Here is a 16,551-nt window from a genome sequence, read left to right on the forward strand (position 1 = left end):
GGAAAATTGATTAATCTCATGGCTTATCTTGATTTAGAAAAACTTTCTCAGAGTAAAGAAATCTGTCTTCTAGAAAATTGAATTCTGCTTTTTCTTTTGCAATTATTGTTTTCAAATTTGACTTTGGTAAGCAGATATTGTAAAAGGTTTTTCAGGCGCAAAAACTTTACAATCGAGTGTTTTCTGTTCGTTTGTTTGAATTTCTGATGTTTCGTATGTAAAAAAGTGATGTTAATACGCGCTTTATTAGCACTCTGAAGAGACTCAATTACATGTGCTGACAAAGTCAAAACTACTTCAAAGTAAGAAACATTCATTTTATATCTGGTAACGTTAAGATTTCCATTTACACAATAAGTTCTTTTTTATGGTTCAATGATTTTTTATAGACTAATTTGGATGTGAGGAACTATTCCTGTGCCTCACTCTTAGTTTCCCGCAAGGCACGCTAACAAATTTTTTTTTCTTCACCGACCGATTTTTTTTTTTGTTTTTTTTTTTTTGTTTTGACTCGCGCGACGAACTTCGCCGAGAAGCAGGGACCCGACTGCTTGTAGTCGCTGCGCGGCGAGCGTAGTGAGCGAGCAGCATCATAATCAGGGTTGGAAAAGAATACAGGGGATGTAATTTCTCGAATTCATTTTAGGCCTTTATTGCATCCATTTTGAAACCACTGGTGGTCCCTGTAATCTGATTGGCTCTAAATGATGCGATTTATTCACCCTTTTTTGCTTTAAATCGCATCATTTTATGCTTGACTGAGTTTTTGACACATGACGTCAGTCTTTCTGTTTTGCATACAAAATAAAATGTAAAAGCGTTTCCGGTTCCACTTTTTAATTAAAAACCGGCTCAGTACTGCATCAATAAAAAATATTTGAACTGAGCAAGTCCTGTATTTGGGCGATTTCAAAATGGATGTAATAAAGTGGTAATTGAACCTTTAGCCTGAGAAAAGCAGCCGTCCTTTCGCGGGGAAACGAAGGGAGCGAAAGGACGGCTGCTTTTCTCAGGCTATTGAACCTTGCGTCGCGCAATTTTGGTCTGAAATCGAACTTGTGATTTCAAATCGGACTCGCGCTGCGCACTCGTTCGATTTTGAAATCACGCGTATGATTTCAGCCCAAATTGCACTCCATGCACTCAGTTCAATTACCAGTATTTATCGATTGTGCTAGTAAAAGTAGCATTTTAGTAGTGCCCGATTTTTTTCCAAATTATGCTCAAAGATATGCTGGTTTTTTAAAATTATACTACTTTTCCCTAATGTATGCTTAAAAATAAAACACACAAAACTAGTCCAAAAACCAAAATTATATATTTATTGTTATTAAAACATCATATTTTCTTTATCTTGAGTTACACACTTGCTGTCTTGATATCGATGTCTCGGCTTCTCTCGACTGAGTGCTTCGGTAGTTATTTGTTCCCTTAACTTCGACTTCCTGATCTTTTCTTCCTCACTGGCGTGTTTTTCGGAAGCGCAGCGAGATGACAAAATGCTTTTTTTTTATGAAACAACTTCTCTGCAAACACTGCAAAATATCCTGTTGCCTCTAACACTTAGATAATGACCTGGTAATAGGACTCTTTGTAACGTCAGATGCCCCCCCCCCCTCCCGTCTTGTATTTGCTGTTAGTTTTCTTCAGGCTGCGATCTCTTGCAATTTGAGCGGGTTCTGGCCTATCAGGAAGCTTTCTCCTTCTAAGTTACTCGACGCCATTTTGTTGCCTGTGAAAGTGGGAACTGGGACCGACGCAATCTCTACTTCCGTTGTGCCCAGTCCTCTGGACGATTGACGACGCAGTATTCACGGAAAACTTTTTTCTCCTCCTCCAGACGAATGAAAATAGACTGAAGCATGGACAGAACTTGAAAATAATCAATCTTAGAGACCAAGTAATTCATGACTCTGGTAATGTTCCCTTAAAAAGCCTAAAATGCCGATTATGCTAGCAGTGCTACTTTTAGGAAAAGTGAAAAATTCTGCTCATTTTTCCAAGTTATGCCAAAAATGATGCTAGCACAATCGATGAGGGACTGGATTCATCACTTTTTACCAGAATACATTACAGCTTTTAACTAGAGTGCGCTGCGCCACGATCGTTGTGTTGAGTGTATTGCGTTAATCTACTTTCCTAAGTAAAGGCAAACTAACTAATCGCGAGTATTGTACTCCGCTATCTTCATTACTGAATGAAGGACAGGAGTTAATTGTCTGTACAAGGTTTTAAAACGACTATAAAAACAATTTCATTACTTATACCATAAAAACGATTTCATTACTTACAGCTTATCAATACTAGTCAAATACGTGACTTAAAGGAACGAAGAGTTGGCTGTAGTTAGCTTAGCGCTCAAGGGCAGGCTGTTCCATAGAACAGAACCACGATATTGGAAACTTCGCTTACCTGCTTCAGTACTCGGTCTAGAAACGAAAAGGTTGAATTTTGACTTTCTTAGATTATGCGAGTGAACACTGGAGATAGATTTTAAAAGATTGTTTAAACGAGTAGGAGCAGGGTTTTGGAGAGTCTTAAACAAAATGACTGCTTGTTGCTTAGAACGCCTCCGCTCCAAGGAATCCCAACCGAGGTCACTGAGTAAAACTGGAGGATCATATTTAAGTCAGAAAAGGAAATTAAGCGTGTAGCCCTATTTTTTACATTTTGGAGTCTCACAGATTGACATATACCTATGCAGCCCCATACGGAGTTGCAATAATCAAAGTAAGGTTGGACGAGAGCTTTATAAATCATAATAAGAGTCTCACGAGGAACCAAGCTTCTGACACGTCGGATAGCCCCGAGGCCAGCGGATACTTTTTTGACAAAGTTGTCAATATGGGAATCCCAGGCTAAGTTCTCATCCAAATCAATACCAAGATACTTATAGGTTTTAGCTCTTTCTAAGAAATGGACATTAATTTTCACATCAAACTGATAGTTTAAGTTAGCCAATTTTTTATGGCTACCAAAAATAGAATATTTGTTTTTTTTTTTTTACATTTAAACTAAGTTTATTAGCTCGTAGCTAGGTCTTAATTTGGGCTAAGTCACTATTCAATTTGTATTGTTAAGTCAGCTGGATTATTTAAAATTAGAGTAAGACTTGTGTTGTCAGCGTACATTCTAGGCACAGAGTATAGTCATTTATATAGACTAAGAACAAAAGCGGTCCCAGGATCGATCCCTGCGGGACACCGCAAATAATGGGGCAGTAGTCCGATAAATGGCCATTTACAAAGGTTTTCTGCTTACGATCTGTAAGGTAAGATTCAAACTACTTCAAAGTATGGAAATCCACTCCATAAAGTTAAAGTTTCTGTAGTAGGATCTGGTGATCTACTGTATCGAAAGCTTTTTTTAGGTCGAGAAAAAGTACACCAATTATCAGACCACTGTCTATATTCAGGTACCACTCGTTAGTCAGGGGCGTAGCCAGGATTTTTCAAAGGTGGGGGGGGGGGGTTAACAGAGGCTACTCACCATTTACACCGCTGCTCTCCCACATGTATCAGCGTGCTCAGTCGTATTATCGCGGCATGAAGGCCCAAGAGCCGTTGACGAAAATACTTTACAAAAAAAAAAAAAAAAAATTTAAAAAGTGGGCTTTTCAACAATGGCTTTTACGGCCAAGATATTGTCATGGCGTTTTTGCCACCTGAATATTGTAGGCTGTTTGCTCTAAAGAAGGCCTACCAAGGGGGGGGGGGGTCGCAGCAACCCCAGGACCCCCCTGGCTACGCTCTTGTTAGTAGCTTCCAGAAGGGCAGTTTGATTGGAATGCCCGGGTCTAAAACCAGACTGAGTGTCAGCCAAGAGGTCATACGTTATAAGATACTTATAAAACTGGTCGAAAGCTATTTTTTCTATCAATTTGCTAATCACAGACGAAACGGAGATTGGCCTGTAGTTGTTAGGGTCACTTTTCGCCCCTTCTTTGTATATGGGCGAGACTCTGGCCAACTTCCATTCATCTGGGAATATACCAGTGGTAATAGACAAATTGAATATACAGGTTAAAGAGGGTGCAACTATAGGTGCTGCCTCTCTAAGTAAGCGACAGGATATCCCATCAAGACCACTAGCTTAGCTTTATCTAACGGGAGTGAGTTAATTAATTTTAGAACAGTATCTTTGGTCGTTTCTTTCAACATAAGGTATGCGTTATAGGGTGGACATAGTCGCTGAAGGCAATATCAGGCGGAGGAATTTCGCTGGCAAGTATGATAGTCCTACCGTTGGAAAATGACTATTTAAAACATCACTTATTTCTCGAGGGGAAGTATAAGCAGCATTTCCAATTTTGAGAGCGTTGACTAGTTGTCTCTTTCGTTTTTAGCCATAATACTGAGATTTATTCCTTTTCACGACTTCTTAATATCCGCTCCTTGATTTACTGCGAAATATGTATTATAATAAGATGATTTAGCCAGTTTTATCGCTTCATTCACTTGGGTTCTGACTGATTTATGGCTTGACCAGCTTTCCTCAGTTGTTAGTCTGCAGGCAACTTTTTTTAACCTGTCTCTTTCGAACATCAGCCTCACAAGTCTGGGTTATGTCGGGGAATAAGTTAGTTGCTCTTTAAGAATAAGTCAAATATTAATTGTAAAAGGAATTAGTTAAATGATTACGTGATAGATTGCATCAATTCTCAGTAAATTGAACTTAGTGCACAGTTTATCAGCTGATGTACTTTGCATGCGCTAATTGAACCAAATAAGGAAGGGATCATGTGAATTAGGCTTGATATATCGTACGATAGTTATATTACTGTAAGCTGTGCATGTGATAGATTATAGTACTGTATTGTGTAAGACAGCAAAAAACCGAAGTACACGTACACTGTAATCAGATCGATAGTAGAACCCTTGAGAGGTAGAAGAATAAACTCCGTGCTAAAATAGAACGTAGAAAGTGTGATAGATACAGTCCTCAGTTAAACCAGCGAGCGGAACAAAATTCCGCGACACCATGGGGCAGAAGAATTTTTAAGTTTCTTATGTCGGTTCGCGGTTTTCAACGAATTTTTCGTAGCTCACTTTTCACATTTGTACTCTTTATGCTGTTGATACAAAATTTTCTGAAAATTCTGAGGGAAACCATAAAAGGGCTGCCAATTAAGGCAACTAGTTCAAGCATGTGTTCCCATGCAGTTTACCGTAGACCGTTTTGAGACTATATACAAATATTACGTCTTGCTTGCAAAGCAACACAGAATTTGCATATCAGGCTCTGTACCAATTACTGTCACGAACTCTTGCTCAGGATGGATAAGGTATTCTCAGTGGCCAAGATTGGGTCTTTTAGCCATGTCTCGTTTCTTTTGTTTTTGACGATCGTTGTTCCGAAGTTTTGAATCAAATCAGTTCAAAACAGGAAAGAGGTCTCGATGGTTTTCAAATGACAGAACTACCCTACGTAATTTGCATAGCGTGACATTATAATATGATAAATTTGCGAAAGAGCAAAAACCTCCACCAGTTAAGAGCAGGAACAAGAAAGTATTGTCTTTCTTAAATTTAGAATTTTTATTTAGTTCACGTGGGAAATAAACATGCACTAATGAGGTTAATTTAAGTACATAAAATTGAGGTGTGCAATTCTTCAAAAGTAAGTAACAAGAATGATAAAGAATTGGTAAAATAGTTTATTAGCGATCTAAAGAGAAATCTGCTACCCTAAAGTAACGCATTATAGAGAGAACAAATTCAACTGTCACGCGAGCTCGTTTGGCCTCTATGCAAGGTTTTTTATAGATTCAAGCGAAATTGCATACAGATAATTGATGAAAAGGATCGATGGAAGAAACCTCTCAACATAAGCTTCGAATAGTCGGCTTGATGAGTGTTTTAATGAATTTTGTCGCAAAAAACACCAAGACGTCGTATCAAGCACACGAGGAATACAGGCGTTTTCGGAGCAGCTGTTTTGATCGAGCCGCGACATAAAGCCACGGTGCAGATGTCAAACTTGCGGAGACCTCAGAATGGAGAAAACGGAAAAACAGACTGGAACTCTGAACTCATATGAACAGCTAAGAATATAATCTTTGAGTTGAGGTTATTATATTTACTTTGCTATGTGCTTCGGAGTCGTGTTTAAAATTTTTATTATATCAACATCTTGATGGTCACCTGTACACAACAGGATGGCCTGATTATTTTGTCTTTCTTTACGATTTTCAAAAAATTGTACAAAATTTCTAACTCACTTCCCCAAACTAAACTTTACATATTCTGAAAGATCATCAACTCTAGTATTATCATTCGTAATCTTACGAAATTCTGAGCAAAGGCACATGCTAAAAATTATCGTTGTTTTTCGCCTACCGTTTTACGCAACACCGTGAGAGCCATAAGCTTTTGACTTCTCTTGAATACTGGAATTAATCTAATCTTTATGAAATCGCGGTTTTTAGACTGACAAGTTATACAACAACTTGGAACTGTGATATAATATTTCAAAAGCGAGTGCGAGTGTTTCATCAGGGTTTCCAAACACGAGAAAACTGATGAAAGCACTCGGCCTGCGGCCTCGTGCTTTTGTTTTCGTGTTTGAAAACCCCGATGAAACACGAAGCACGAGTTTTTGAAATTGCTTCTCAATCGTGCATCATTAGCCAACAACAATGAAAAAATTTTGACTGATTTTGGCATCAGTGGGGTTTGACATTTTATCAAGCTTTAGGGTTTGATATTTCATCAAAGTATACTGGAAAAGCCTCTGTCCAGTGTTTCATCGGGGTTTCTAAACGCACACGTGGCCAAATTAGCGTATCGTGATTGGTTTGTAACTTGATGAATTATTAATGAGATGGAAAAAGCTTTTTCTAGTGCAGTTTTTTTGATACGCGAGTCGCGTGAATCATGACCTATTTTAAACCTGTTCGGTGTCACCAAATCGATCCCGGGACTGAAAACGAAACATTTTCGTTTTTTCGGAAGCGAACAATTTTTTAAGGAAAAAAATGCAGAGCAATTGTACACTTTCTAAAGGCTACTTGCATGCAAAAGAACAGCGAATTTTAGTTTTTTAACTTTGCCATGCAATGTTTCATTTTCAGTGCACGGATTTGCTCTTAAATCTTCTGCCCTCAAAATTAAGCTCTTATAAGGATATTTTTAAATGACTTTCCTTTGCGATGTGATAATAAGGGTTAGTTTTGAGATGTCATTCACCCCATCTGTATGTTCTGGAGGTTTGACAAAGCCGGATGAGATTGTGTTACAAAAGGCAATATTTTTCTTCTGCGCGCGCGCTATTTTCTCTGTTTTTAGTTTACTTTCTTTCTCGCAGAAAAATTAGCTTCAGAGATATTTTTCTCAGTGTAAGTCTTGGAACACGCAGGTCAATAAACCACCGCGTAAAGTATGTCACTATCAACAGAATGTGCCGCACCATTGTCACGCTTGGATGACAAACAGTAAGAAGGCGGAGACAAACTTTGGACGCGTACCAACCGCACCCTCACCTTTTATCGCTGAGCAATAATGGCGTTTAAGACAGTTGTCGTCTTTCTTTTGATCTCTTTCTTTGGTTTGCGATTAGGAGGTGCTACGTCTTGCTTTGACAAAACCGACTGTTCGGCCCTCGAGACCTGTTGCAATGATGGAATCTGCAGAGAAACTTGTTATTACTGCTCGCACAATTCCCAATGTGGTACAGGCGAGATGTGCTGCGATGGCGACTGTGCTTATTCATGTGTTTGGACGGCTGGAAGCATTGCAGGCGCTGTAATTGGTACCATAATCTTCTTCGCCATCATCATTTCCATCGTATCCTGCTGCTGCTGTGCCTGTTGCCCGTACTACCGCTATCGTACACCCGGGACTGTGATCGTGACTGGAGGCCAACCGCCGTATCAGCAAATCGTAACTACAAGCACCAACACGACACAGCAAGGATTTGTGCAATATCCACCGCCTGGAAACTACAACCAGCCACCGCCTACTTATTCACCACCCGGTCCAGCACCGTATCCTTCAGCTCAGGTACAAGGACAAGCTGCTATGATGCCGCCTCCCGCTCCGGTGAAGTACTGATGCAAGGTAACATGGAGGTAAGCATCTATCTTTTTCGATCAAGAAGCAACTCATAAATGTTAAGACATAGACTATATGCATAGTAGGGCGCAATGTTGGATAGAACGGTTGATATATTGTAGTAGAATTAGAGTAAATACATAATGTGTATTTTAAGATTCTGACGCAATCGTCGATTTCTCAACACGAGGACACATTTCACCCAGTCGCATGCAGGAACGAGTTGCCAGTAAGCGAATCCTTGTGTTGGCGCAAATATGTCTGGGATCGCTTAATGGGCGAACAATGCAAGTTTCGACAAGGAAATATATGGCGAAAGGTTGTTTTGACGTCCAAGTACGTCATATCATGGGACAGATCGTCGCTTTCTCGCCGCCATTTTCTCACACAATTTAGGTAATGTTGATTCAAAGGAATAGTAAGTCTTGCTGTGAATAACCATGAATTATTTCTTAAATTCTACTGATAAACATTGCGTGAGGTTTGTTTTGAAATTGGAATCGTTTAAATGTTCTCGATATATTACAATATTGGCCACAAATCACCTTCAGATAGCAGCGTACCTGTCAACGTTTTTGATAAACAAATTACGGTGGCTTGAAATATACCTCTAAGGGTGAGAATTCATTGTTTGCGGAAATGAAAGTTGTCTACAGTTACCCAGCTGTTGCGGGTTGAAATAAGCGATGAGAAACACGAGGAAAGCGAAGGTTCGGTTAGTTTCTGAAAAATCCAAAGGTTTTTGAGCTGACACTTTTCGCTTTGAAATCCTTGGAAGATCACTGGAACTCCGGTACAAACTGGCGTGTGCATCGCTGCTTCAACGACCCATTTGTTCCTAATCATCGTCGCAAAAGAAATGGTTCAATCTTGAACCGATTTTCAAGGCCGATTTATTTTCATCGATCACAACCAAGGGGCAATGCAGGTATCCAATCACTGTATCACAGTGCTGGAAATAATTTTGGTCGAACATCTTATCAATTTGACCAGACGCTAATTAGCATAAAAATTAGCATAATGAAATTCACTAGAATAATGATTTTCAATAACTGCAATTAATTTTTTATTTAATTATTAGTTATGACCGTGAACACTTCATAATATAGTTTTTCTTCATGATACTGAACGGAAACTCTCCTCTGAGTTATCTTTCGTTCGATTTCAGTATCCCAGGAAAAACAAAAGCAATGTTTAAAGTCCCTCGACCTGATGATTTTGATAAAGTACAAATTCTCTCACACGAGAAAAGGAGTTGTGTAGCAGTTTTGTGTAGCCCACCAAAAGGCGGTAATTTGGGGTCCGAATAGATTATTCATTGCTATTTTAACCTTTTTCATTTGTGAAAACAAGACGTAAATTCCAGCAATTTAAGTGATAATAACTAAACACTTGGCGACGCGCTGTCTGGCTGGTCAAAACTTTATTTCCTGATAAAATAATCATTACAAATGTTGGCGATCTGAAATTCAATTTTTAATTTCGCAAACAGTTTAAAAAAAATCCTTTCCCTGAAAATATTTTGTCTAGTACAAGTTTATCATTTTATTAAAAAAAATTTTACGAGTCGCTACCGCAGACTGTAATTAAATAAATAAATATTTTGTTTATTTATTTATTTATTCTTGACTTTCACGTGAGGTCACAAGTATATCCAATTACAGTGTCTGCCATTACTGTGCCCCTCAGCAGTAGGGAAATGTATGTAAAGTAATGCCATTTCTGTAGTGTTTTTTAATTTTCTGGTTGAAAAGCGCTTTTATAGACCTGTAAATGTCAGTTCCAGTATTGTCGAAGTATGCTTCATCACTAGAGGGTAATGTAAAGAATTGTTACATGCAGAAAATTGAAAAAATCGGCATCGATCCAGCTATTATTCCAGACGAAGAGCTTAATCCTGAGTGTTTACTGCCAGTGGAGCGGTCGGACTTGTTTAGTTTCTTGATTTTGGAAACAAGTCATTATACTGACGACCAGTTCAAGAACTACAAAAGTCTCGAAGCATACAACCAAGTGGTCTCTGGGTTTGTAGCGTCCGTGAAGGGAAGAATTGTTTCTGATAAGTATGTAGTCGTCGCCAAAGTCCGACATTCACAACGTATGAATGATCCTCTCGTCGATATCTGGCTTATTACAGGAAAAGATGGAAGAATTTTCTCCGCTCATTGCCTGGGCTGTAAGGCAGGTCTTGCTGAATCATGCTCACACGTTGCCAGTGTTTTATTTTATATCGAATGTTGTACTCGAATCAACGGAAAGTTGGCTTGTACGCAAGTAAAATGCTCATGGCTTCTTCCAACTTATGTAAGTAATGTTACCTATGCAAGGGCAAAAGAAATTGATTTTTCTTCAGCTAAAAAGTTGAAAGAAAAACTTGACAATAACATTGAATCTTCTGATGGATTCTCCAATCAAACTCGACTGACTGTTGGAGCCGCAGCGAACAAGAACACGAACCCTAGCGTTTCGGTGGAGGATGTGTCGAAATTTTATAAAAAGCTGAATTGGTGTGAAACGAAGGCTTCAATATTAAGTTTAATCGACCCATATACTGATCAGTTTATTACAAAAAGCAGAAACATCCCAGTTCTAACAGATCTTTACGAGTCAAGTAATTTAGATCTGAAATACCTTGAGCTTTTACGGAAATGTTTGGAAGTTAAGATAAACATTTCAGACAAAGAAATCGACAGCATCGAAGAAGATACGCGTACTCAAGCTAAAGGTGCAGGATTTTTTAGGCATCGTGCAGGCAGAATTGGAGCCTCTGTCTGTGGTGCTGTACTCCATGGAAATCTCGCACAACCTTCTCAAAGTCTTATTCAGTCTATCTGCTATCGGCATCTGTTTAAAATAGATAAAAAGGCAACAAAACATGGATGTAAATACGAGGAACAAGCTATCAGAACTTATGAACACCACATGAAATCGCTACATACCAACTTTCAAGTTAAGAGATGTGGACTTTTCATAAACAAAGACTTTCCTTTTATACATGCTACATCAGATTTTTTGGTATCGTGTGATTGCTGTGGATTGGGCTGCGGTGAAGTTAAATGTCCCATTTCTGTCACAAATGGTGACTTCCAAGAATATAGCCTGAAAGCAAGCTCTTTCCTCGAAAATGTGAATGGGGTATTAAAGTTGAAGAAATCCCATAACTATCACTATCAAGTACAGCAGCAGCTGTTGACATTGTCTGATCGAAAATATTGTGACTTTGTTGTTTTTGCCATTGATTCTGATTGGAATTCACATGTTTTGTGTGACAGAGTCAACCCTGACCCAGGGTACTCTAGCAGTGCTATGAAAAAGCTGGAAACATTTTGGAGAATTTGCATTCTTCCAGAAATGCTTGGAAGATGGTACACCAGACGGTGTGATCTATATGAGAGCAAACTCGATGATAATGCCATATGTTTCTGTAGAGGACAGCCCAATGATGACATTGTATCCTGTACCAATGTGAACTGCCCATATGGGCAATTCCACACTAAATGCCTCTCCTTAGATAATGTGATATTGCCAAAGCAATAGTACTGCCCTCACTGCTGTAAACTACCACAATTCAAAAGAAGGGCAAAGGGCAAAGTTGCACCATCTCAAGTAAATCAAGCTGCTATGTTAAAGACTACAATTTGTGTCTGTAATGGAAAAGCAGCCATGACCGATAGACTCGTTGAGTGCCACAATGTCGACTGCAGCAGTGGAAATTTTTTCCATGTGAAATGCTTGGGATTTGAAAGAATGCCCAACAATTCCAAGACAACCTGGCTATGTAATACATGGCGAGGAAAAAAGGTCAAAACAATGCCTCGTGATAAACCTACCACTTCTACTTCTACAACTCCTAAATCACCTGCAGCATCAGACTTATTAGATGATGATGATAGTGAGGATGAAATAAAAATTATGCAAGTGTCAGCTAGTTCTGGTTCTGTTGACAAGTATGCTATTCTGGCTAAATTAAACAACTCAGATTATGACATCATTAGTGATCCTGCCGGATGGCTTACTGGTGACATTATCCAATATGCTCCAGTCCTGATAAAGGAAGTTAACCCAGCAATTGAGGGCTGACAAAGACCAATTCTTGGAAGAGTCAGAAACTTTGATGTAGTGTCTAGTGAATTTATTCAGATTCTACACACTGGAAGCAATCACTGGGTCTGTGTTAGCTCACTGGGATGTCAACCTGGATATGTTCACTTGTATGATAGTTTATATCATGATGTAATTAGTCAAGAAGTAGAGGAACAGACCAATGACCTCCTGGGAGGAAGTTTGATCAGTCTAGATTTTGTACCTGTTCAGGAACAGAACAATGGTAGTGACTGTGGGGTTTTTTCTATTGCGTTTGCCACATGTTTAGCTTTTGCTACTAATCCTAGTCACTTTACTTTTGACATTCCCAGAATGCATTCACACTTATTATCATGTCTCAAAGATGGGAAAATTAGCATGTTTCCATCCTTTTAACTTCTTGATAAATTTGTTTAATAGAGTGCAAACAATGCAGCCATTTAGCTATCCACAAAACACTTGTAATACAAAATGTTGCAATCTGTTGTTTACTATCCTTATAAGCAGTATTTTGTGCTATTTATTCATTCTTATTTTGCAGCTAAATGGTTTGCAAACTAAATGCAGGAGAAATCACTGAGTTTTATAACTAACAAAACATTTCTGTTGGTGTAAAATAATGTGAAATCATTTACATCAATATATTTAAAATTGTATATTTTTGGTCATAGAATTAAGCACAGATATGAATTTTAGGACCAATACTGCACTTTATTTCCATAAGAATTTATTGACCATTTCTGAATTTTATAGATAACATTAAACATGTCTATTGGTGTAAAATAATGTGAAATCATTCACATTGATATATAGAATTGTACAATTTTGTCATAGAATTTACCAAAGATATGAATTTAAGCACAAACACTGCACTTTATTTTTATAAGAAAATATTGCTAGTTTTGAAATAAGTTTGCCTTATATTGAAAATAATATTTTGTTCCTGTTTTTAATATTATATTGACAATATGCAAGATGACTTTTAATATTTAAAGATTATTTGATTAAAAAATCCAACAATTTTTGTTGTTGTTGCTTTTTAGTTAAAACCACAATCACTATGTGTTGGATATTTGCCATCCTTGACGTGCATTTATATCACAAATGTTCTCAATTTAAGTGATTGACACTTGTTTACAAAAAATTATTTGTTAACAAAACATTTATCTTTGCTCTTTTAGTTCACTTGATCAGCAGCTAAATAATTTTAGAAAGCACTAAAATTTTCTTTAAAAACTAGCTAATCAAATGGTACTATTGATGGGCAAAAATTTACAAGGGCTGAACAAACTCTTAGAATACGATCAATTATGGGTACCTGGTTCTCTGTGGGACCATTCGGGTCACAACTCAGGAATTTAGTGGGAGTGTTTCTTCTAATATAGTGTATTTCCTTCGTAGTAAACCTATTACTCGCTCCACGTGGATCCTAACATTGGCTATGCCTCTTGAACGCTCTACATCTACTGGGTCTAGTTGAGCTTTTCCTTTGATGAATGCAGGAATTACTAGCTCTCCTTGCTTTAACCCAACACTCTCAGAAATTGTAAATCCTCTATCTGCCATTACAGTATCTCCTGATATCAGTTTTTCTAGGATTCCGCAGTTCTCGGTTAAGAATTTATCTGAGGTTCTTCCTCCCCAAGCCTCAGAAACAAAAGAGACAGTTCCTTGGGGTGTAATTCCAATAAGAATCTTAACAGTGTTATGATTCTTATAGGAAGAAAAGGTCTGAGCTCTGGCCATAAGATTTGTTGGTTTCTCAATAAAAACCTCTAAACAATCAATTATCACAGTTACCTTACGACCAAAGGTATATTGAAAACACAAGGGCATAGTTTTCCATAGCTGTTCCCTTTCTGGCCAGTAAATGAAGCAAGACAACCTCGAGTCCATTGCATGTATCCAGGAGGTGAATATTCTTGATACACTCGTTAAGGACACCTCAAAACGGTGCTTGTTGTTTTCCAAGGTTTAGAGTTGGCACCCAGTCGATGTGATATCTTTCCCAGGAGGTTGCAGCTTTTCCAGTGACAAAATGTAACCCACATACTCGTTCACTGTCGAGGATTCTCTTCGTCTCTGTATCCCCTCGACTGATTGCTGAAATCCAGCGCCTTCTTCTCTCTCTCGTGAGCTCTTCGTGCTCTTCTCCTAGATTCGATACAATCTTGGGTATTGTATGAAAGCTAAGACGATTTTTTCCGCTTTTAGAAGTACATCCAACCACTATACAATAAACCATATTCAGTAAAAGTACAATACATCTCTTTGTTTGTTTACATTCGAGGGGCACAGTAATGGCGGATAGCAACCGTTGTCAAGTGTGGTGTCACGTGGGTGAAAGTCAAGAATTAATCGCTACCTTAACTTCACGTACACATCGTTATCTCCTTGTCATCTGTCATTCGCGCTAACCTTGTTTTTACATCGACCGTTTTCAGAGTTGACCAAACATGCAAAAACTTAATAAAACCGCTTGGGTTTTTCTTCGCCTTCACAAATGAAAAAAGCTACGTAATCTTGAAAGAACACAAAGTGGCAGCCAATATTTGCAACGTGCCTGATCGACAAAAAGCGTTTGTTTTGTTTTTCTTGCGCATTCATCCCGTATCTGATTATTTGCAACTAATACTATTAAAATGATTACGTAGTTATTAAATAAAACTTGTGTTATAATTTATTTGAACAGGCCACCAGTAAACATTAAACTTAAATGCCATTTTTTGACCAGCTTTTGCCGTTGTAAAGGGCATTACCGTGCGAGACTTGAGGGGTACATATATGAAATGCTAACAGCATATCGTGATGCACGCAGTGCAATAAAGGGCGATTTATTTGGAATACCTCTGCCTTATGAGTTACCTTTCCAATATAGCTCAAACAATCTCTTTAAGCAATTTTCACGGATAGATAAATTGATACCTTTTGCCGGGAAGGAGTCAAATTGTGTCGGTGAAATGTTCGGACATCATGTGGGTCAATGTCCGCTGACCGACTCTTATTTCCAGCTGTGTATCACGACAATTGAATGGTTAGGCAAACCATTTCAATTTCCTGATGCCTGAAGGTAACTGCTGTGGCACTCTTTTGTATTTCCGAGCCAAGAAAGAAACTAGATTTAAGAAGTAGGCTTATTTCCGCTAAATAAAACCGAAAAGGTTTTAGCAACTTTGTTTTCTAAAGATTTATGGCTTGTTTTGCATATTTCGAATCCATTACGCGATATCAGTTCACAATAAACCTTTTGCAAGTTTATCGGTAGATTTATTACCTATTTCATAGTCACTCGCACAAAAACGTACGTTTTCTCCGTATCAGTACCAAAATACATTCTTGATCTCTCCAGAATCGTGTATTTGGACGCCGAAACAATCTTTCGCCATATGTTTCCTTCTAGAAACTTGCAATGTTTGCCCCTTGATGATCCCAATAATCTTTGTGGAAACACAAAGATCCGATTACTGGCAACTTTCATTCATTGCGTGACAAGCAAAGTAATCTTCCCGGAAGTGCGTCATTTTGCTCATTTTATGGACCATATTTTTGCTATAAAATAAGGACCTTTGCTGATAATGATATTATTATTTTACCTCCACAGAGAGCAAAGGTTGATGTCTATCGTTCCACATTGTCGTTTGTCACGCTAGAAACCGTTTAGGGTGCTACGGAAAATTTTTTAATCTCATAGGTTATCTTGATTTAGAAAAACTTTCTCGGATTAAAGAATTAATTTCTGCTTTTTCTTTGGCAATTATTGTTTTCAAATTTGACTTTGGTAAGCAGATATCGTAAAAGGTTTTTCAAGCGCAAAAACTTTACAATTTAGTGTTTTCCGATCGTTTGTTTAACTTTCTAATGTTTTAGCCACAATAAGGTAATCTTGATATGAGTGTTATTAGTACTCCAAAAAGGCTTTTAATTACCAACAAAGTCAAAACTACTTCAAAGTTAGGAGCATTCATTTTATATTTAGTAACGTAAACATTTCCATTTAAACTCAAGTTTCAGTGTTATGGTTTAATTAGTTTTAAAAGTGGTATATAGCAAATCTATTTTGATTTAATAAAGTTGAGTTGCATTTGTGAAGTGTTGTGATTGATAGACAAATAACTCTTTCCTTAGCAAACAAGGTGATAATAATAATATTTCCTGTGCGGGTGTTTCGAGTTGCATATCACTCAAGGATTATGAAACTGCTTTCATGTTGTTGAGAATATTTTTCTTTTAGAATTTACTCCTAGCACAAACATACTGATTGACTGATTGTTAAAAGAAACTTTCTATTGTTTAATCTTCTCCACCAAAGCCAGAATTAAAACTAATCACAACTACTGTAGTATACCGCTTGCTCTAGCCCGGTCTACTGCGAACACCCCCACCCCTACCCCCACCCTCCTCCTCTATCGCTACTAAC

The 16,551-nt window shown here is 38.0% G+C and overlaps 2 protein-coding genes and 1 pseudogene across 2 annotated transcripts; 2 read left to right on the forward strand and 1 right to left on the reverse strand.

Moving 5' to 3' along the window:
* The first annotated feature begins 7,457 nt into the window (after nt 1-7,457).
* LOC111330446 (uncharacterized) lies at nt 7,458-16,218 on the forward strand. The gene is made up of 2 exons (XM_022935305.2): nt 7,458-8,068; nt 15,736-16,218. Exon 1 carries the CDS (start codon nt 7,500-7,502, stop codon nt 8,049-8,051), a length of 552 nt encoding a protein of 183 aa, XP_022791040.2. The 5' UTR covers nt 7,458-7,499; the 3' UTR covers nt 8,052-8,068; nt 15,736-16,218.
* LOC148720359 (uncharacterized) lies at nt 8,083-13,284 on the forward strand. Its single transcript, XM_088737782.1, has one exon. The coding sequence runs from the start codon at nt 9,825-9,827 to the stop codon at nt 11,586-11,588; it is 1,764 nt and encodes a 587-aa protein (XP_088593908.1). The 5' UTR covers nt 8,083-9,824; the 3' UTR covers nt 11,589-13,284.
* LOC148720360 (uncharacterized) lies at nt 12,408-14,452 on the reverse strand (annotated as a pseudogene).
* Nucleotides 16,219-16,551: the final 333 nt, after the last annotated feature.

The sequence above is a fragment of the Stylophora pistillata genome, chromosome 11 (assembly GCF_964205215.1).
Source record: "Stylophora pistillata chromosome 11, jaStyPist1.2, whole genome shotgun sequence".
Taxonomy (NCBI): Eukaryota; Metazoa; Cnidaria; class Anthozoa; order Scleractinia; family Pocilloporidae; genus Stylophora; species Stylophora pistillata.